Genomic DNA, 23,815 nt, shown 5'->3' with positions numbered 1-23,815 from the left:
GTCTTCATTCCCTTAGCTTCTCAAAACACATCTGCATCTCGTGTATACTCCACCTAAACTTTTAGCTTCCCTCCAGTCCAAAACCGGTCTGACTTTATTATTTTTACATTGTTGGATAACAGCCATTAATGGAACTTTCCATTAATGGCTGTTATCCAACAATGTAAAAATAACAATTTTGGTCTACTTTTTTCCATCTTATTTTCGTCATACTCATTTAACTATTTTAGATTGATATAATACCGTAGTTCATTTTCATATTCTGCGCTTGCATTTTTGATATGACGTATGGAGAATCTTTGTTAAATAATTGGTCGGGGTCTTCTCTATATCTCCATTACCATTTCTCCATTATCAGCGCAGCCGTGGCACAGTGGTAGCGCACTTGTCTCGGAAAGAAAGGATCCGTGGTTAAAATTCCACCTCTAGGCAAGTTTTGCGACATCAGTTAGAAAGAAGACGTGAACTTCCAATTAAATGCTCATTCGTGGTGCTCTGTAATAAGACCGTAAGGACTTCTTAGGGCACCTAAATAAAAATTGAAAAAAAAAAAAAAATTAACCTCCCATTCGCCATTAAATTTTGCTTCATGATCCTGTTTTTTAGTTTCAATTTTATTGAATTTATCTTTGTTTGAGACATTCCACATAACTAACTTAACTAGGAGTGTGTATATATATATATATATATATATATATATATATATATATATATATATATATATATATATATATATATATATTATCCTTATTTCAAAAAGTATTAATAATAATTGTTATCTTATTTTTTTAAGGCCTCAATTACCTTATGAGTCATAAGAAGTTTGTCTGGTCTGATCATACAAAATGGAGTCTAAAAATACCTATTGAAAACAAATTATCTCAAAAAAGTAATATTTCACTTCTACAAACAAGATGCGTGGTAATAAATGTTAATAGTTGGAATGCTCAAGATTGTTATTATAAGTATGGATATATTTGTAAAGCAAAAAGAGGTGAAGTACTTAAAGTTTTATAGGTTTAATTATTTAAATTAGATTGAGTTTTTAAATATTAATAATTTTCATAATGATTTTAAACTTAAAGTTTTGTTATGAACTTTCAATGTACTTATAGTTTTTATCTTAAAATATAAAACTATTTTTTTTAGTTAATTATCACTAAAAACTATCGCGCATGTCCACGGACTACCTTTCATACTTTGTGACAACATTCATTCAACCGCAAGCCGAAACTTATACTTCATATTTCACAGAATCCACTCAATTTCTCCACATGCTTAAGAAAACAACAGCCTCACAAATGCATATTTGTTACCGCCACTGTTACATCCCTATAACTATTCTCCATGGAGATGGTATAGAAGCCGTCAAGCTACTTTTTAACAACACACCAAATGACTTAAGACCACTCAATTCACTACTTTCAGAATGTATACAGATTTATATTGACACAATTTTCACAAACTCGACGTCCCGATTTGACAATTCACCTACTTACAAACGACAGGAACCTCAATAAATACACACATGACATTACCAAATGTTATTATATTCATGGTCAGACTGGACTGGTTTTTGTATTATTGTTACTTTACATATATTTCTACATTTTATCACCTGGTGGTTATTTATTTTACCTTACTGCAACTATGATATTGATAGTTTAGTAAACTATTTGTGGTTTTCTATTAGAATATAATAATTTTTGGTATTTTATATTATTTTAGTCTCTTATTTTATGTCATTTTTGTTAAAATTTTTATTTATATTTTACTTCATATATTTATCTTAACATATCTGATCTTATTATGCTCTATGTTCTTAAAGAACAGCGCAATAATAAGTTTGTATAGCTTAAACTAAATATGTATATATATATATATATATATATATATATATATATATATATATATATATATATATATATATATATATATATATATATATTATATATATATATAATAATTTAGTAAAAACACTTATCTAAGTTTTTCTTTCTTCATTAGTTTCTACATCAGTAGGTTCATCAGGAAGAATGTCTAAACATTAAAAAATTTTCAAATTATAGAAAAAAATTATTACACAGGAAGCTGGGAATGGTCATAATTAATTATGTAATAACTGTAGTATTTTGCAACCAGGAAGTTTTCTTATTTCATTCGCATCTTTCAGAAGCGATTCTTTTTCTTTATTTTAAGAAATTTTTAATAAAAAACACATACTCACACAAATATAAAAAACACACAAGATATTCATGAATACTTTTATAAAAAATCATTAGCACTTTATAAACTAAAAAAGATTTTTTCACAATAGGAGTTTTCATTGATCTATCAAATGCTTTTGACACCGTAAATCAATCCATTCTTATTAAAAAATTGAACAATACGGAATAAAAGATTTAAGCTTACATTTGATTGAAAACTACTTGTCGAACAGAAAACAATACGCACTATGTGATAACGGAGAAACATTTTAATATAAAAATGCTATAACTTATGGAATTCCTCAGGGTTCTATATTAGGACTTTTACTTTCATTACTATGCATTAATGATTTATCTTCAACATCAAACTCATTAAATTTATTTTATTTGCATGTGACTCTAACCTTTTTTATTCTTCTAAAAATATTGAAACACTTTTTAAAGTAGTCAATGAAGAAGTAAAAAAAGTAAATAAATGGTTTATATACAACAAATTGTCTTTAAATGTTTAAAAAACAAAAATTTTCCTTTTTCCTCAAACCAAGCAAATAAAAAAAAATATCTATTATTTTACCCAATCTCGAAATTAATAAAAATATTATCAAAAGGCAAACTTCTGTTAATTTTTTAGGAATAAATTTTGATAAAAATCAATTATGGAAACAATATTTGAACTCTGTTGAAAAAGAAATCTCAAAAAACATTAGCATAATCTATAGAGCAAAGATATTTTTAAATTTATGGTCATTAAAAATCTTTTATTTTTCTTTTACACATAGTTATTTAACTTACGGCAATATCGTACGGGCAAATACAAATCACACTAAGTTATGAAATAGCAAGCTAAAACTTGCTGTTTGAATATCATTTGGAGCTGGTAAAGCTGTTCCTTATGAACCTTTTTACGTAGACTTGCTGCCTTAAATATTCTCAAACTTAACATTCATTAAGTTTTACAATTTACGCATAAAACAAAGTCTAGACTGTTACTAAAAAGTTTCAAAACTTATTTCAAAGAATTACACCATAAGTAATCTACAATATGTTCCGTAAACAACTTTCTGATACCTAAATCTTATTCAAAACTGAGTTTTTATTCAGTTCAGAATTTTGGGCCTTTTCACATAATCAGTCGAATTTAAATCTTAGCAGTGTTAATTACACACAGATGTTGATTTATTTTCTTTCTTTTTAAATAGATCACTAAAATCATCTAAAACACTAAAAATCGATTTAAAAAACGATGCAATTAAATTGAGTTAATCTTAAATTTAATTATCTTGTAAGTTCAGAAACTAAATTTAATAATTACTGACATTAATCATTATTATTAACCGCATTTTTTCTCAATTTTTGTTTGTTTGTTTGTTTTTTGTATATCTAATTTGTTTATGGTTTTTCTATTTTATTTATCTTATTTATTTATGGTATTATTTTATTCAAGACAATTTTATTTTAGTTTAATTTTTTATTTAATATATTTGTAAACGTTTTTCTTATTTCTTAGTTTATATTTCATACTTTTGGAAAAAAACTTTGTAAAAAATATATATATATATATATATATATATATATATATATATATATATATATTGTAACTCGGTGTTTGGCGGTAAGACAAAAATAATGTCATCTTCTTGCTCTGGCCATTAATTCCATTTGCAAATTTATGAAGGTTGTAAGAGTTCTTCAAAAAAAAAAATATATTGTTCATACAAAAAAAAAATAGTTGAATGTATTTTAATAATATAAAAAACATAAGTAAAGATCCAAGTTATTTAATTTAAACAGTGTTCAAATTTTATTTTATTTTATTTTTTTTTTATTCAACTAAATCTTTCTTTTTTTTGACTGAACTAACTTTAATGTTTGTTATATAAAGTTTCTTAAGGAGACCGTTGCGGCAGCCTAAAATGACTTCCCGTAAGTACTCCCGGAGTACTTATTTCCTAGTAAAAAAGTACTCCCCCTTGTTATTTTAGGCTGGTAAATAAGTATTCCTGTTACATACAAATTATGCATAATGGCTCATGTCATTGCTTTCTTACATTTTGCTCAAATAGAACAGTGAATGTTTGTGATAGCCTTCATACATCATTGAGTCATGTTTCTTTGAAATGTGTTCAGTGTTTTTATTAAAATAATACTAATAGTAATGAATATTTACTTATAGTTTTCCTTCCGGTACAAAAATAAACAGACGATTACAGTAATGGACGATTTGCTGTTGCCTTTGCAGCTGAAATATTAGAAAGTAAACCACCAATCAAGAGTAACTTGGATATATTAAAGATGCGGAAACACTTGTTACCATGCTTAAACTCTCCTTATCTTTTACCCTTTCCTAAAAATAAAAATTTCCTGAAGGTCCTATTTTATATTTAATTTATGGATAATTTATCAAATACAACTTTTAAAATTTTGTACTATTTAACTGCTGCTTAGTTGACTAACGCTAATGTGTATTCCTTATATAGAGCAACAAAAATATAACCATGAAAAAAATTTTGTTACACATTAAATTGTGCACCAAGACACAAATTTTTTGTTTTTACTTAAAGATAAAGATATTGTATTAAATTGCAAAGAAAGCATTTTTGTTTTCATAAGTGTTTTTTAATAGTTTTTTTTTTGTATGATATAAATGTCTAATTACTTAATTTGAAATTAACAATAAGTCACTAATTTGTCACAAACATTAACAAACTAATTTGAAATAAACAGCAAATTCCAATTTTTATTAAACCATTTTTTTATTATAAATGCTTTTGCTATATATATATATATATATTTTTTTTTTTTATATATATATATATATTTTTGGTGCCCCGAGAAGTCCTAACGGTCTTGTCACAGAGCACCGCGGAAGTGCATTTAACTAGGAAGTTCTCGCCTCCTTCCTTAACGTGATCCGAAAATATGTCCAGAGTTCGTTTCGAACCTGGATCTCCTGCTTCTAAAGCAAACGCTTTAAATACTGCACCACGGCCGCTTAAATTTAATAAAAACTGAAGTTCAAAAAAATTCAAAGGCACGTGTTTAATGGCTTTTTCCAAGTAATTTTGATTGGTTTTATGAGATTGTAAATAATTCTGATTTTATTTTAATAGATTTCCTGATAAGAATGTAACCTCTGCTTTTATTAGAAAAGACAAAATTGGTTTTTAAATGGTTCAAAAAAACCGTAAGTTCTTACGATTAGTTTTACAGCCTTTGAAGTTCTGTAAAGATTTTTTGTCAGTGCTCCGTTAGCATTGAAGTTAAGAGCTCTAAAAGATTTCCTGAGAAACTAATTTGGATTCTCCAAAGAAGTTTATTTCAGGTTTTTCCAAAGAACCCTACCAAACTATTCTTTGTAGAGCCTCTACTTTTGCTACACCATAGGCAACTTTAGTAACCCTGCGAAGCTCTTTAAAGTAAAGATAAATTGTTCGACGTCATCATAGTACATCATAAATGTTTCAATTCAGTCAATAAATTAAAAATCTTTCAAGCAGTTTTTAGAAATATTTTAATTAAAGTATTTTAATTTAAAAAGGCTTTAAAAATGTAAATATTACTGCTGCAATTAAATGCTTTACAGTTAAAGATGCTGTAAAACCATTTTTAATTGTATCAAATAACGTAACGCTTCAGATTGACTAATTTAGATCAAAAATTGTGAACAGCAAAAGGTGTTAACGTTGCCTTAAATTCAGTTTATTTGAAAAAATAAAAGAGGAGTACTAATTTCTAGAGGAGTATTTATTTCCTAAGAGAAAAATAAACCCGGATTACTTATTTCCTAGTAAATCATTGCTCCGGAAGTAATTATTGGAGGGACAACTTTTAGGCTTTTATTCCATCATTTTTTAAAGTGCTTACTTATAAAGTTTAAAATTACATTTATTTTAAAAAAATCATACATAATCAAATACTATAATACAAATTTATACAACTTTTTTGGTACTTTAATTAAAATCATTAGTTACTTTACTTAAAAGCATTTTACTAACTTAAAAACGTTTGTAATGATAAACGAGTCAGAATTATTTATTTTTAATGTAATTAAAAACCTTTTCTTTTTCAGGCTATTGTAGCTAGCGTCGTATCGGAAAAAAATCGCAGTGTATAAAATTTTAATATGTAGCCTGGGGCGCCGCCAGCGCTTTTTTGTCTTTGATATAACTAACTTCCAGACATGGAGTAAACTCCAAACATTTTTATGTTTTTACTTAGGTAAAATAAGGATGCTTTGCAAAAACTGCGACAATTGGAGGTTAGGAACACAAAAGCCCCAAATTTTTGTCCTCCTCTGCTCTAAAAATGTGAGAGCGACAAGTTGATATTATATCTTTTGTACTATTTTTAACTAGACTTATATTCATCGAGAAATTTTAAATTTTATAGTAAAATATTTTAGCATTCAAAAATTATGACCATATAAAGTTTAACCCCTCCTCATTTGAAGGGGTTGCAAGCTTTACATAGTCCTAGTTTTTGAACGCTCAGAAATTATACAATGAAACTTAAAAATTCTCGATGAATATAAGACTAGTTGAAAATAGTACAAAAAACGTTTTATCAACTTGCTGCTCTCACGTTTAGAGCGAGAGGGGCAAAAACTTGAAGAAAAAATTGATAGCTACATAATGTAACTATCAACCAGCTGTTGATATGTTGATATTTATATGTAGATTTTTATCGCTAGCTACAAAGCTACGACATGTAGCCAGCGACACATTGCTACAAAATCGCAATGTTTAAAGTTCAATAATTCTCATAATTATAATAGACTCAACACTAAAAATTGAATTTTTAAAGATGTTAAAGACGTTAGGAAAAAATAAAATAAGAAAAAAAAGTCGCTTGAAAATTGCTATAAAGCTAGCTAGTCGCTTGCTCATTTCCCATGGGGCGGTATCTAATAATGAAACATGAAAAAAAACTTCTAAATTCAAGTGGTTAAAAAGTTATGACATTTTGAAACTTAGCCAATAACATCCTTTTTGATAATTAAGTCCACCGTTATGGTTTTTGTTATTGTCATTTTTAATAAATAATTTTCAAGTAAATAAAAAAATAAAGTTCAAGTGAATGATTATGACTAAAGCATTTTGATGGTGCTAAATATATAAACGTAGAGACAACAATAAAATTTAAAATCCTAATTTTTTGATTTTTTAACTTTTTTGTTTTGTTACCACTAATGGGCTTTTACTATCTCACGGAGTTGCCAAGTCTCATGGATTCAGTTTTTTTTTCAAATTAAAGAGGAGATCTTAGGCTAACACATTTTAAATAACGTTTGATATTCGCGCAAATTAAATGTAATTAGTTAAGAAAAAGAAAAAAATAATATTATTCTAAACTTTTCATCAAAATTGTTTTGCAAAACAAAAAAGAAAAAAAGTGTTTTACGACGCTTAAAAAATAATCATAAAAGTAAAATGACAAAATTTTTTTATTTATCTGCTTGAAAGAGCCAGAATATTTATTTAGACAATTTCTCATAATAAAAATTAAAAAGAAATTAAAAATTATTAGCTAAAATATGGTACACAATAAATTTTATTTTATATGACCGCACTTTTGGTATTTTAAATTTTGTTTGTTTTGTTATGATGATTGATTTTATCAAAAAATTTAAAAAAACATTATTTATTAAAATTCTTAACAAAATCTTTAAGAGAGTTGTTTTTTTTCAACTAAAATAAATAAAAATCTCTTTCAGAATTCAATTTAAAAATATATCGTTGGACTGTTTTTCTTTATATTTTTTATCTGTACTTAAGTATTATATATATATATATATATATATATATATATATATATATATATATATATATATATATATATATATATATATATATATATACATATATATATATATATATATATATATATATATATATATATATATATATATATATATATATATATATATATATATATATGTATAAATTGTACTATAATTATTATTCATATTACTGATACTTTATTATTATTATTATTATTATTATTATTATTTTGTACTAACTATAATTATTACATATATCATTATTATTTATTTAACAATCTTTTCTTTTTTTTCTCTCTTATTTATATTTCGTATGTTTTTTAGGTGTCACTCCATTGACAAGTTTGTAACTATACGAGTGACACCTAACCAAATTCTATTAATTTATGATGAACATTTCTAAATTTTTGTTGATATAGTTGAATAAAAAAAAAATTAAAAAGTAAAAAATAAAACATGGGTAGATATTATTATCTGTTTTTAATTAGAAGAAAAAAAAAATAAGCAGCGTTTTAGATAGGAGTAAACTATTCAATTGTAAAAAGTACGATACATCGACAGAAGAAACAAAGCTTACACAAGGTATTTTAGATTTAAAATAAGACGTAGTTAAAAGATATACAAACATTATTGTTTTTTGGTATACCAAATTCAACTGATTCTGATGCTGTAAATAGAAAAAAGTTTGATGAAAATATTCTTAAAAACCTTTAGTGTGAAATAAAAATCCTGATAAAATAAAGAGAATTCATCGCTTTAAAAATAAAAATGAATATAACAAAACAATGGCAACAAGTACACCTTTGTTGATCAAATGAGCTGATAGTTTAGATAAATATACAATATTAAAAGCTTCCAAGCAATTCAAAGATTCAGAAAGTTTCAAAAAAGTATCCATTTATACCAATCAGAATGAATTTTCAAAGAGTTTGGTTTCAAAAAGAAATCAATTAAATGAAGAACTAAATTCAAAAGGTCAATTAAACAACCCTTTTGGTTATCGATATCAGAAATAATAAAGTTAAAAAGATCAGAGCAAAGTAATCAAGTATAAACCATAATGATAATAATAGTTGAATCAATATATATAAAAACGTTCTTAAGTTTAATTTTTTTTTAATATTCGATTTCTTGATAAAAACTTGTTCATTGAAGACAGTTCCACCACTGCATAGTAAAGCAATCTCAAGTCAGACCTCTTCCTACACGTTGAATAGAGATCTGAAATATTGTCTGTAAACTAAAAGGTTCTAGGTCAGTGACTTAGAAGGTTTTTGTTGGCAGCACTGATAAAGCCATGTTGTGTTCTGCTGGTAGCTGTAAGATGTTTTTAATCCAATTTTTGTTTTGGTTACGAGTTTGAGGTTATTAGGGCTTATTTTATTATTCATATAGTAGCAGTGGAAGAAAGGTTAAAAATGAGGCTATGTGGAATAGGAATGCTGTTAAAGAAGGTAGAGTGAAAGGTATAGAGTACATTGACTAGAAAGGCAGAACTGTATTTGCTACTACTGTTGGAACTGATTTTAGGTGAGATTTGTATTGCCATTTCGATACTCATTTAGCCTTTTAACAATTTTTTTAGACTTATCATAGCATATCATGCAACATGTTTTCATAAAAACGTCTTAGACAAAACTAATCCAACACGTTCCATACCGTTCCATTTAGGCTCGTGAATTGACCTTAAACAGTAGCCAAATGTTATAGCCGAATTACTCAAGCATCATTTTTTAGAGTGTGGCTATGGCATTTAGGCCTGCCTCGAACATTTATATCAGTACCATCTAATGAGTATTTTGCTTTCAGATGCTCGAAGAAATGTACGGAACGTCTAAAAAACCAGAGCGACAAGATCTTTGCACGCATGAGATCGTTAGAGACAATGAACGAGCAAAATGTGTTTCTACAATCGTTAATTACAGGCATGAAGGTGAAAACTCACCGACCTAGAAAGGAAGGTGCCGAAGGAAGAGTAGCTCATGACTTTTTATTTAAATACGAGGTTTTGGTGAGGATGCCAAAGAAAATGTATGCGTGAATGCCTTTAAAAGCCTTTATGGTATCAAATTAGTCGTATTTGACAATTGCGCTCCCTGCTGGTATTAGGAAAATCACCAAATGACCTTTTTAGAATTTTTAGATAATTCGGTGAAACGGAGCAAATATGCTGATAAAACTATCAATAATTTAGATGCTAGACTAAATTTCAAAACTTTGTACTCAATGTTTAAAGAAAAACATTCTGAAGCAAAATGTGGCAACAAATTTTTTCAAGGCGACTTTAAAGACAACTTTACGTTAGGTTTGGCCGTCCCCAGATAGACTCTTACTGCACCAGTGAGGAGCTTATTTTAAAATTACAAAGCTCTAATCTCAGTGATGCAGCAAAGAGAAATGCTTCTGCTGAACTGATGCTGCACAAAAGTTGATGGAAAAAGTTTTACAACAAACTTCTGAATGAAAGCTACACGGAAACAAAACAAAATGAACCTCATGTCTGAGCAATCGCATTTGAATACATGCAGAATATCCCTTTTCCGATGATACCAGCCCAGGAAACCTTTTACCTCAGACAGCTATCTGTAAACCTCTTCTCTATTCACGATGTTAAATGCAATAAAGGTCATATTTATGTGTACCATAAAGGCATAACCAGAGAAAGCCTTGATGAGGTGTGCTCTTTTGTGTACAATTACCTAATGTCTCCTCCTCCACAGTTTACTGAAATCCATGTGTACTCAGATAACTGTGGAGGCCAAAATAAAAACCATTCACTAAACAGAGTCTTTTTGGCTCTCACAGATACAGGCCTATTTTGATCGAATTGATCAGTACTACCCGATAAGAGGTCACTCGTACCTACCTTGCAACCGGGACTTCGCGGTAATAAAAAGAAAACTAAAAAGGTATCATAGGGTGTACACTGTTCACCAGATAACTGGACTTTATCATTAATTCTAGTACTACGGCTAAGTTTACTGTTGAAGAAGTCGCAACAGAAGATATTGTAGATTTTCAAAAGTGGTAGCCAACAATCTACAAAAAATCTTGCATTTCGGAAGAAACACGGGGAAAGAAAGTTCCTGCTGAGTATAAGATAAGTTTTGGAACAAGTTCTCTAATGCACTTCACTTACGGGACTTCTCCAGGTGTAATTGTCTGTATGCAACTCATTGATGAGCTGATGGTCCAAAGTTACAAGATGTCTTAAGTCGTTGATTGCATCGTCGAGTTTCCGCAAAATGTGTGCTATCAATTGGGAATGTTTCGATAAAAAGAGTGAAACTGCAGGATATTGGGAAGCTATTGCAATATGTTCCGGATGAGTTCAATGGTTTTTATGATGAACTCATGAGCTGGCCAACAACTGAAGAGGCGAATGACGGGGAAGAGGAACACGATATCCATTAAAATGTCTTACAAAGGCTTTGTGATCGGTTCTTTTCTACTTTATGTGATTTATTATGTGTAATAGTCTGACCTTTGATTTTTAATAGTTTTTTGAACAAAAAATGAATAAATATATAAAAGACAAGCTTTTTGTTATTATCCCTTAACACATGTAAACAAAAAGGTTCTAAGTCAGACAAATTTAACTATGTATAACACACACACACACACACACACACACACACACACACACACACACACACACACACACACACACACACACACACACACACACACACACACATATATATATATATATATATATATATATGTATATATATATATATATATATATATACATATTACAATTTTTGATACATACTTTAACAAATCTAATATTTAAAGATGTCATAAAGCACCCAGATTTCTTATGACTTTATTCAATAAATAGTTTTGGATTTAATAAGTTTTTTCTTGTCCCCAAAAAAATAGTTTTTATGACTTAGAACGTTTTTGTATTCATTGATTCAGCTTAAATCAATAAATAAATTTCAATAACAGTTTTTCTGATTTTCAACCACATGAGTAATTGAACATTAAAAAATACTTGTTAATTCAATAAATTATAGTAAAAAAATGAATCCAAGTAGAAAAAAATTTTTAAACTGTTTTTACGCAAATGCCACATCATTGAATAATAAATTGTATGAGTTAGTTTAAAAAATAGCCTATAATTAGATGCAAATTATTATGATTTGAGAAACTTGGTGGACTGAGAAATCTGAAAAAAATATTGGGGGTTTTAGATTATTTATAAAATATCGTGAATATAGTAGAGGCGGAGGAGTTCGTGTATTCATAAAAAATACAATAAAATCTTATCCTGTTACTAAAAACTGTCTAATGGATAATGCTATCAAAAAAAAATTGTGTTCAGTTGAGATTGGTCGGGAAAACATTCTTTGTTGATGTATATATCGAAATGGTGCTAGTGATATTTTAAGTTGTCTGAAAATAACTAAATCTATCCAAAATGTCTATAAAGCTTGGAACAAAGGCAAATACACAGGAATTCTAATTTGCGGAGATTTCAATTTTTTAAATATAAAATGGTTTTAGTGATGGCTCCAGTAAACTTAAAAATTATTCAGATTTGAGCGCCTTAGAACTCAAAGAACCCTTAAATGATAGCTTCTTATATCAAAATGTCTTGTTGCCAACATTTCAAGGTAGTTTTGGGTTTGATCCAAATTTATTAGACTTGGTCTTGAACAGTAGAAATCAAATTTTCTGTTAAAGTTACTTACCTCCTCTCGGTGGAATAGAACATAAACACCATATATTGAATTTCAAATATTTTTATAAAAATAACAATCTTGATCAAAAATTAAAAAAAAAGACAAACTTATTTAACATTTAAGGAAATTATAAAGAACTTTCAAATTATTTTTCAAGTTTTGATTGGGAAAATTTGTTTAGGGATTTAAATTCTAATCGAGCTTATAAAAAATGGCTAAATATATATTTTTCTTGATGTATTAAATTTAATCCAAATATAAATTATGAAATAAGTAAAAAATATGCTCCATCGATGACTAAAGAGCATCGGAAAATTAAAAAACAAGTTATGGTACAAACGCAGGCAAAATTTAAACAAACTGATATGGTAAATGACAACAAAGCCTTGACTTTAAATGTCAAAAATAGAGTTAATAAAGATATAAGAGGTTTTCATTAAAATCCGGCTAAAAACTCAAAAAAAGTAACCTCAAAGTATTCATTCATATTTAAATAGTAAAATAGTTATAAAAGATTCAATTAAAGCACTTAAAACTGTTAATGGTTCAATTATAACAGATAAGGAGGATATTGCAATTTGCTTAAATAAGTATTACGTTTCAGTATTGTTAAAAGATGACATACTAAACCCTGCAACTTTTTCTTCAAAAGGTGAAATTTTTTGTAGCGATCCAAGTTTTAATAACACTGATGTTAAATATCATTTAGTAAACCTTAATGTATATAAAGAAATTGGTATTGACAAAGTTTATCCTCGTGTTCTCAAAGAATGTTCAAAATCACTTTCTAACCCGTTATCAATGATCTATAAAATGTCATACTATAGTGGTGTTATACCAAATATATGGTTAACTGCAAACATAACTCAACTGTTCAAAAAAGAAAGCAAGTTAGATCCTTCAAACTATCGACCAATATCATTAACATCAATAGTTTGCTAAATTAAGGAGAAAAATTATTCTCAATGTTACGATGAAACATTTGTCTTTTAATAAATTATTGACAAGTAAACAGCATGGATAAGTGCAAAGCTGTGCATACCGATATCGAATCCTCAAATCCATTACAAAATAGAAAATCATGTTTTATATATATATATATATATATATTATATATATATATATATATATATATATATATATATATATATAAATGTTTATTGTAACTGTTTATTTACATATTAGGGGCACCAAAGTTTATATTTTAAAATATTGATTTTGCATGTATTTGCTCAGCACCTAAATGAAAAAACAATTGCAGTTAAAATAAATTGTTAGTTACATATTTGAAAAAATAAGTGGGTGAGTTATTATGGCGGTAAAAAAGAAACCATCGGGTTTCTTTTATAGAAAACGCAAATCAGATAAGAAGAGAGAAGACAAAAAACAAGCAAAGGCATTGTGGAAATTTTTCTCTATATTAGAAAAACAAGATGATAACGATAATCAGCATCAAATTCAGATAAGAAATAACACAAGAGTGCATTTAATATTATTTAGTTAGTTAATAAGTACAATAATAATAACTTAGAGAGATAAAAGACCGTTATGTTAAGCCTTCACAACCATTGTATGCTATTTTCACAACACTTTTTCTATTGATACTGTGTGTTGGGTGTACTTTCAACCATATTTAAAAGTCATAACAAAAAAAATAATAAAATAACTTGTACTCTTGGAGCAGAAGATGTCAGAAGAAAATCCACAGTCTCAGGTTTTAAAAGAAATTCCTGTAGAAGCAGTTAAACCTTTTTTTCTAAGAGAACACTTACATTACCAACCAAGTACGAGTACGTCAAGTTCACCATCTTCATTAAAGGTTTGTGCTTGATTTTGAATTTCTTAGTTTACATGCATTTTGCATGTAAACTAAGAAATTCAAAAATTATATACAGATACAGTCAAAGGCCTTCAAAAGTACCAAGTCTTGTACGAAGTCTTGTTTTAAAATAAAAACTTTAATTTTAACTCCTCTCCAACGAAATCTATTTTGAATTTAGTTAAAAAAATCAGAAGCAAATTTAACAATGTTTTAAGAAATGTAAGTAAATAATGCCAAGGTATTTTTTGTTTTTTTCCATTTATTTATGTTTATTGCTTAAACAAGCGTAAATGGTATAAGATTACAAAGAATTTAAGCGGATTTTTCCACCACGATACTCTTTATTTATATAAAAACCTTATTTTTAGTTGAATATTTACAATAGTTTTATAAAATATATAAGCTAAATAAAATCAACAAATTTAACTCTTCACACAAATAAGTGAATTAAAAAAAATCTAATCAAAATACAGTTCTATATTTGTATGCATATAAATATATATTACAATTCTGGAAATTAGTAAACAAAATAAAATAAATGATAACAAATACGGCAAATTAATTTTTTATGGTGTAAAAATAAAAAACAAATAAAAATACAAAAATAAAAGATAAAATATAAAAAAATACTTTTAACAAACTTTACAAACAAAAGATTACTATGCCATTTTAAAAAAGTGAAAAATGTAGGATTGTGTAAGTTGGAAAAAATCAACTAAAAATCTTTGTAATAATCATCCTTCATCCACTGTTAAAAATGAACTTTAAAAATAATGTCGTTTTTCTATAAACTCTTATTTAGTAAAATAATCATCGTATTGTTTCAGAACTCTGGTGCCGAGGAAAATGTGGTCACTTCGTCACTACCATGGGACTCGCTTGAAAACTGCGGAATGTGGCCAGCCAGAATTACAGATGACATTCGTCAAGTGCTTGTTGTAAAAGGACCAGTGCAGGTTAAAAATAATAAATTTCCTATTGACAGTAGTTCAGGCAGACAGTTCACAGTTGTCAATTACAAAACTAAGTTGCAAAATGGAGAAGATATTGACAGGGATTGGCTAGTGTATTCAATATCCAAAAATTCTGTATTTTTTTTTTTTGCAAGCTATTCAGTACAGATGACATATATCTTTCTGGAACAGATAGTTACTCTGATTGGCTAAACATGTCAAATGTTTTACGTACACATGAAAGGTCAACCTCTCACGGAAATGCTACCATTTCTTATCGAGAACTTGCCACGAGATTGCAATTAGGCCACACTATTGATTCCCATCATCAACGTATGATTCAAGCTGAAACTGACCATTGGTATGCAGTTTTAAAACGACTTGTTTGTATTGTGCAATTCCTTGGCACTCAAGGATTAGCTTTTCGTCGAAATAGTAAAACAGTCTTCAAAGAAAACAATGGAAACTTTTTGAAACTTGTTGAACACATTTCAAAGTTTGACACTGTCCTTTCTGAACATCTTCGTCGGATAACTGCCAAAGAAACTCACGTGCATTATTTAAGCAAACAAATTCAAAATGAGTTTATTGTTCTTCTTTCCTGTAAAGTTACAGAGCATATCGTGTGTGAACTGAAAAAAACTTTGTATTAATCTATAGTTCTTTACTGCACTCCTGACGTAAGTCTTACCGAACAAATGACTCTTGTAGTTCGGTTTGTTTATGCAGTTTCAGGTGAAGAAGTAAACGTAAGGGTACATTTTTTTTGGATTTGTTCAGGTCTCAGATACATCTGGGCAAGGGTTGACAGCTTGCTTGTTAGACGAGCTTTTAAAAAAACAAATATCTTTACAAAATATGCGTGGACAAGGTTATGATAATAGATCAAATATGAAGGGAAAGAATGAAGGAGTAAAAAAAAGGATCCTTGACCTTAACCCACGAACTTTTTTTGTTCCTTGTGGAAGTCATTCATTAAATCTTGTTGTCAATGATGCAGCACTTTCCTGCACTTTAGCTGTTAAATTTTTCAACAATATACAGGAACTTTGTAACTTTTTTCTGGATCAAACCATTGATGGAATATATTAAAAAACCATGTAACTAACTTGTTTGTAAAACCTTTGAGTAAAATCCGTTGGGAGAGCAGACGCCCTCGAACCTTTGCGATACCACATTGATAAGATTTATGACGCTGTGTATGAATCAACGTTAGATTTTATGATTGATGCTTTTGGAAAATGTACCGCTATGGAAATTGCCAAAAAAAATACAGATTTCAAGTCCCTCTGCTGTTTGGTCAATTGGTATGATGTTTTGTTCAAAATTAACTTAGTAAGCAGAACACTTCGATGAAAACTGTTGATTAACAGAGCGCTTTGAAACTAATTGAAAGTGTTAAGTATATTTTGGAGGAAAACTGGACATCGATCCAAATTTCTCTGATGAAGTAGTGATTAGGCCAAAATAGATCAAAAGGCAATTTTCCTATGAAAGTAAAAATAAACCTGTGAAGTCGGCAAAAGAGTCTTTCAAAGTAAATTTCTTTTTTGTAGTTTTAGACACTGTAATTAATTTATTGTCAGAAAGATTTGAACTGATGGAAAATCACATCAAACATTTCGAATTCCTCTATGACTTGAAAAAAATAGATAAATCTGAAACATATTCAATTAAAGAAAAGTGCAAAAACCTGCAACCCATTTTGACAGCTGATGGCAAGAGTGACATCAATGGGAATGAACTGTTTTGTGAAATTGTAGTTTTAGCTCCAATGTTGCAAAATGATAGCTGCCCCAAAACAACACTGTCTTATATTACAAAAAAACGCTTGATTGATATCTTTCCCAATGTGTATGTAGCACTGAGAATTTTGCTTACCCTTCCCGTATCAGTGGCCAGTGGAAAATGAAGTTTTTCTAAATTGAAAATTATCAAAAATTACCTTCGATCGACTCTTTCTCAGGACCGCTTTAGTGGGATGGCCACATTTTTTTATCTTTTAAGAGCCCCAAGAAGTCCTCACGGTCTTGTCATGGTTAGGGTTAGGGTTAGTGTTAGGGTTAGGGGTTTAGTAATTGAACACCAGGTTCTGAGTACAATTGAAACCGATTCATTTTAAAAAGACTTTGCTAAAGTTAAGGCAAGAAAAGTTTATTTTTAAAAGTTTCTATAAGCATTGTGTTTGTTAAAGACTTTAAAACTTTTTAAAATTATTATTCAATACAATGTTAGATTTGCTATTTTCATTGTCTTTAAAAATTTATTTCACGATGTTTACTATTTTATGTCACTTTGTATTATTAACCTATCAAAATAAAATATACTGTTAGAATTATTTATTTGTTTGTAAAAAGTATGGTATTTACTATTCCATTGGATAATTTTATTGTCATCATGTTTATATATATACATTTTTTAATATGTCTTTTTGTTAATTTCTTTGTTTAAAAATTAATTTTACGGCGCTTTCAATTATGTATTCAGTTTTTAACTAATGTTCAATAAACATTTATTAGGATATTATGTTTGTAATATATTCTAGGGGTTTTAATAAGTATGCACAATTTACCGAAAACACATTTTACGGTAAGTTAATGATACGCATACCACTGTATTTTGATTTTTTTTTTACAATTGTCGTGAAAAATTATTGGTTTATTTATATAACCTACTTTACTAAAACATGCTTGATTGTTCATTTAATATTTTAGAAACGATCACATACAAATATACTAATTTTAGTATTTAAAAACTTAAAAAAATATTAAACCCTGAAAATACTTTTTAGAGTTTTTAAATGACTACACTTTTTTTTATAATAAGGGGCGCCAAACCTTGACCTCGCTTATACAAAAAAAAATCCTTAAACCGGCCCTGTATATATATATATATATATATATATATATATATATGTATATATATATATACAGCTATGCTCAAATGTATGGAGCACCCCTATATTTTATTTAAAATTCAAAAGTAATGAACAAATAGTAAATGTGAATGTGTTTATTTGATACAAATTATTTCAATTCAACAATATTATTTAATATAATTAATATTTTGTAGCACCTCCCTTTGCCTTGATCACCGCACGTAGTCTTTTGGGCATGCTGTCCACAAGATCCTTACATACATTCGCTGGTATTTTTTCCCATTCATCCAAAATTTTCGCTTTAAATTCTTCTTTGGATTTACATCTGTAAATTGACAACTTCCTCTTCAAAATAGACCACAAATTTTCTATGGGTGACAAATCTGGAGACTGGGGGGGCCACGTAATGAGGGGAACTTCATTTGTTGAAAACCAGTCCAAACTTTTTTTTGCCTTGTGGCAAGGAGCGTTATCTTGTTGAAAATAATATTGAGGGACATCTTCGTCAAATAATTTCAATATTGATGGCTCCAAAACTTCATTTAGCATGGTAATGTAGCGCTCTGCATTCATCCTACCCTCACATAAAAATATTTCACCTACGCCACTGGAGGCCATTCAACCCCAGATCATTGTGCCACCACCGCCAAATTTGACTGTAGGGATGATACATTCCGGCTCAAATGCTTCGCCTGGTCGTCGTCTTACAAAGGTGCCTCCAGGTTGCCCGAAAATCTAGGTCAAAAAAGTAAAGGAATACAAATTTGATATTATAAATTTCAACATGTAAAATTTCAGGTACTTAAAGGAATAATTTCGAAATGATATTTTTATTTTATTTTTTGGTTACACCGTAAGTCATAATGATGCCTTACCTCTATATTTGATTCGTCTGACCAAATAATTTTGGCCCAATCTTCTGATGACCAATTTTGGTGCTGTTTACCCCATTCTAAACGATGTTTCTTATGGTGCTCAGTCAGCAATGGTTTTCGGCGAGCCCTTCTTCCATGTAAATTACCTTCTTTTAAGTATCTTCTAACACTTGGAGCAGAAATTTGAATTTTTCTGTGCTCCCACAGATCGCTAACCAAGTCTTTAGAAGATTTGGTCCGATTTCGAAGTGAAATCCTGTTGAGGAAACAATGGTTTCTAGGAGAAAGTATACGTTTTCTTCCCGTTTTTGGTCTATTTTCGTATGAACCAGTTTCACTAAATCTATTTATAGCATTTTGCACTGCTTTCCTTGAGCATTTCATAATTTTTGAAATTTCCACTTGGGAATGTCCTTGTTTATGGAGTATCGCAATTTGGCTTCTTTCACTCACAGAAAATTCGCGTGTTTTACTCATAATGAAAATAAATAAAGAACGATAAAAAAAATCACTACTTTTAAACAATAGATAATGAGCGGCTGACAATAGTTACGTTTAAGATAAGAATGAAATGAATATCTTAATTCGACAGAATTTATACTAAGTGAGTATGTAGACAAGTTAAGACAAGTCTAATCATGCCCAGACAAGCAAATTCAACATGCATTAAATGATTTACTAATGCTTAAATGTAAAAAACAAATAAAATACCATTTAAAAAAAAATTCATCATGTATATCTCATTTTTTAAACACAAATATATTTAAACAAATAGGTGCTCCATACATTTAAGCATAGCTGTATATATATATATATATAAATATATATATATATATATACATATATTTAATTTAAATTGTGTTAGTGTATTCTACAAATAGAGTGCTGAATGTTCTTAAAGAACAGAGCAATAGTAATTTTGTAAAAACACATCTAATTTTTTAGTTGTCTTCAAAAGCATATTTTACTTTTCAGTAGGTTCATCAGGAAGAATGTCTAAACATCAAAAAATTCAAATATAGAAAAATTGTTTCACAGGAATATGGGAATAATTATAATTAATTATGTAATAACTGTACTTATCTAATGTAGTTTATGCCACTAGGTAGTTGCACAAACTACATTAGATAAACAAAAAAATCGTCTTTCCCGGTAGACGGTTATTTCCGTAAGAAGTCATCAGTCACGTTTCGTGCACAAATATACTTGTTTATTAATTTGTGCAATAATTTTTTAATTTGAATTTTTTTTATTTATGTTTTTGTACAATAGAAAGCAACAATAGTTGCACAAAGGATTGGCTCACATTCGCTGGTTATTGCTACTATTTGAATACTGCAAATGGCTCAAATGGCAGAAGATGGTGGGATTCTTATTTAAACTGCTTAGAAAAAGGAGGAAATTTGTTATCTATAGATGATGAAACAGAATACGTTTTTATTTTAAACACTATCAAAAACTACAATATGAGCGAAAACAATTATTGGATTGGTACTACTATCATTTTTCTTATTATACTTATTTCCATGACTTTCTATTTCAATGTGTTATTTTCTTTTTAGATATTTTCTTAATAATATAGGTCTTTCTGATCGTTGGTATAACTCGTGGTTTTTGTGGTCTGATAATACATATTCGCAGTATATACATAGTAAGTTCAATGGCTTAGTTTATGATGCACAATTTGAAAGTTGTGTCATAATAAATAAAAATTATTGGGAAATAAAGAGTCATAACAGCTTAAATGGATTTATTTGTAAAAAGAGAAGAGGTAGTTTTTTTAAATAATTATTAAAAATTTGTTTACGTATGTTTTTAATTTTTACCTTTTTATGTTGAATCCAGAAATATTTAAATATTTCTATATATTAACTATAAAACATCATATTTTAAAATTTTAGTTTTACAAAAGAATACATAATATAATATGCAATGAAGCATATTTATTCAGCAGCAACAACAACAAAAACATTATGACAGTTTGTTTAACTTCCTAATTTTAACAAAGTTGCTTTCTCTACTAGTTCTTTCGACTAGTTTCATCATTTAAAATTTACTAATGATAATGATAAACTAATGATAGCAATAATTGCGATTTCAAAATAAATTTAGAATAAATAGGAGCAAAAAGTCATTAAAAGAATTGCTTTTGTCTGAATTTAAAAGATACTTTAGGCAATGGTTTAATCTTAAAACTGTTATCTTATTTTTCTAGTTCATCAGATTCCATTGATTCCAAACAACTGTTTTAAGGCTAACTTTGGTTCGTAAATGTGAAATTATTCTGGAAATGTTTAAGTTAATTCAACCCTCTGAGGATTTTCTTTAGAGTGCTTTAACTAAATATTTTGTAAAACTTATAACAATCATATTCATAAATCAATAATTAAAATCAAAATAGAAAAAATGCAAATTTTTTGTATTTTGATTTTTTATAATGATCTTGTAAATATTGGCTAAATCATATATAAAAGCAACTACAGTTAATAAGATTTTTATAGTTAACAGTAACAATAACACTAATTTTACAGAAGTAGCACACTAAACTCAGGTTAGGATCACCATGCTAATAGTAACACATGTTCTAGTGTAAACAACTTGTTGCATGTCCTTCTACTTAATTGATTTACTTTTATAAAATTCAAGAAGTTAACTTTGATTTAAGTAACTCCATTCTATTAAATCTCGGTTAAGTAAGGGTTTGAGGAAATATCTTTATAAAAATATCTTAAGAATATGTTAAATGATTATGGCTGCTGTTTTAAGAAGATCTCTTAGGCGAAGAATATAGGAGCCTTTGACCATTTTCAAATTGCTTCTTTATCTTAAAGGCAAATAAAGATGTAAACTTGTTTCTCATTGTTTTCTGGCTAGAATGATAAATTCTGGATTAATATGACTTTACTCATAGGTTTTTACTTGTGCTTCTTTTAAAGTGGATGCCTTTTTTTTAATAAGAGTAAATCTGAATAATTAAGTTTAATTATTCGGCTTTTTACCTGTTTGTGGAAGCTCCCAGAAAGGCTAATCCATTAGATATTATAAAACATCAGAGTATTAATAGTGTTATGTTATATCTTGATGTGTCCCTATTTTTGATTACTGAGGGCGTTGTTGAGACTACATAAGTAGCCTTATGAAACTTTAGGTTAATCAGCATGAATGAAAAAACTGCATAGCTCAATACTAAGGGTGCAACATCTACGATAAAGAAAATTCTCAAGTAATTTAAAATACGACCCAAACCACCTATTTTTTCAAGTAAGTTTTTATTTATTGAATCATACCTCTTTTAAATTTAACAGACGTTATAGCTTTTGGCAAAATAAATTCAAGTTTGTGTGTTTAATTTTCATATCTATTATCCTTTGATTAGCAAAAACTCTAATTGACTCGCCCTGGTATTGTGTTTATGTATCAAGTCACCTATTTGTTATAAAACCTGTTTTAAATTTTTTAAGTATTTTTGTGAGTGCTTTGGCTTAACACCTTTTACTTGATCATCTTTCACAGGAAACCCTAATCAAACTTCACCCTAAAGACATTAACTTGTTGATTTGCATCTTGTTTTGGACCACACCTACCAAACACGGGGACGTACAAAAAACATAGAATAAACGTTCAGACGGAACGTCTCTGACGCGCTCTTAACTGATTTTAGATTGGACGCTAAAAGACGTCCTATCTGGACGTTCTATAGACGTTGTAAAAAAACTAAAATAAGGTTTTCCTTAAAAGTGCAATTTTACAAAATTGCTTTATAAAAGACCTTTTTTAAACGTTCAAAAGACGTTCTAAACCTTTTTTTGAACGTTTGTTATGCAATGAGCGTATTATATCAATCACAGAATTTGTGTAATTATGGGGACAAAAATTTAACATTCAAAAAACAAAATAAAAAAGGGCAACATGTGTGCGTTATTAATTAAAACAAGTAAAAGACAAAAATAATAGTACACTCATAATTAAAATATATTTCAGATTACCGATCTAAATAACATTATAAAAACTTTTGTCGTGGTTTAGTTTTTTACGGTCACTCCCGCCATTTCTATCCGTCGCTCTGTTTAGGATAACTCCAACACATTTTTCTAGTTACATATATATATATATATATATATATATATATATATATATATATATATATATATAAAATATATATATATATATATATATATATATATATATATATATATATATATATATATATACATATATATTTATGTAAATAAGATTTATAGAATGTAAAATAAAGAATGTAATAAAGATAAAATCAAGGTAACTTATTAGAATATGAAGGCTTGAAGTGAACAACTATTTTTATGTAAAAAGTAATTATATTTTAACAAAAATAAAAAGACAAACAATTATTATGCATAATATAATAGCTTGATCTTAACCGTGAAACAAATAAATCAATTAACTTTAGTCAGATTTTTGTAAATTATTTTTATAACCTGGTTATTTAAAGATCATAATCAACCTTATCGTTTAAAGATCATATTTAAAACTCTGCAAAATTTTTAGATTTGTTCCCATTTTATATTCATCAATTAATTTCATAGTCAGATTTTTAAAATTAAAAAAAATATCCAACGTTATTATATAAA

The 23,815-nt window shown here is 28.1% G+C and overlaps 1 protein-coding gene across 1 annotated transcript in view; it reads left to right on the top strand.

Moving 5' to 3' along the window:
- LOC136085710 (uncharacterized) overlaps nucleotides 1–23,815 on the top strand; it is a 174,700-nt gene that overhangs the window by 34,309 nt on the left and 116,576 nt on the right. The window contains exons 6-8 of the mRNA XM_065807029.1: nucleotides 794–994; nucleotides 20,478–20,696; nucleotides 20,788–20,976. Of these exons, the coding sequence (XP_065663101.1) occupies nucleotides 794–994; nucleotides 20,478–20,696; nucleotides 20,788–20,976 (609 nt within the window). The remainder of the gene's footprint in view (nucleotides 1–793; nucleotides 995–20,477; nucleotides 20,697–20,787; nucleotides 20,977–23,815) is intronic.

This window comes from Hydra vulgaris, chromosome 10 (genome assembly GCF_038396675.1).
Source record: "Hydra vulgaris chromosome 10, alternate assembly HydraT2T_AEP".
Taxonomy (NCBI): domain Eukaryota; kingdom Metazoa; phylum Cnidaria; class Hydrozoa; order Anthoathecata; family Hydridae; genus Hydra; species Hydra vulgaris.
This window is presented reverse-complemented; position numbering and strand designations above follow the sequence as displayed.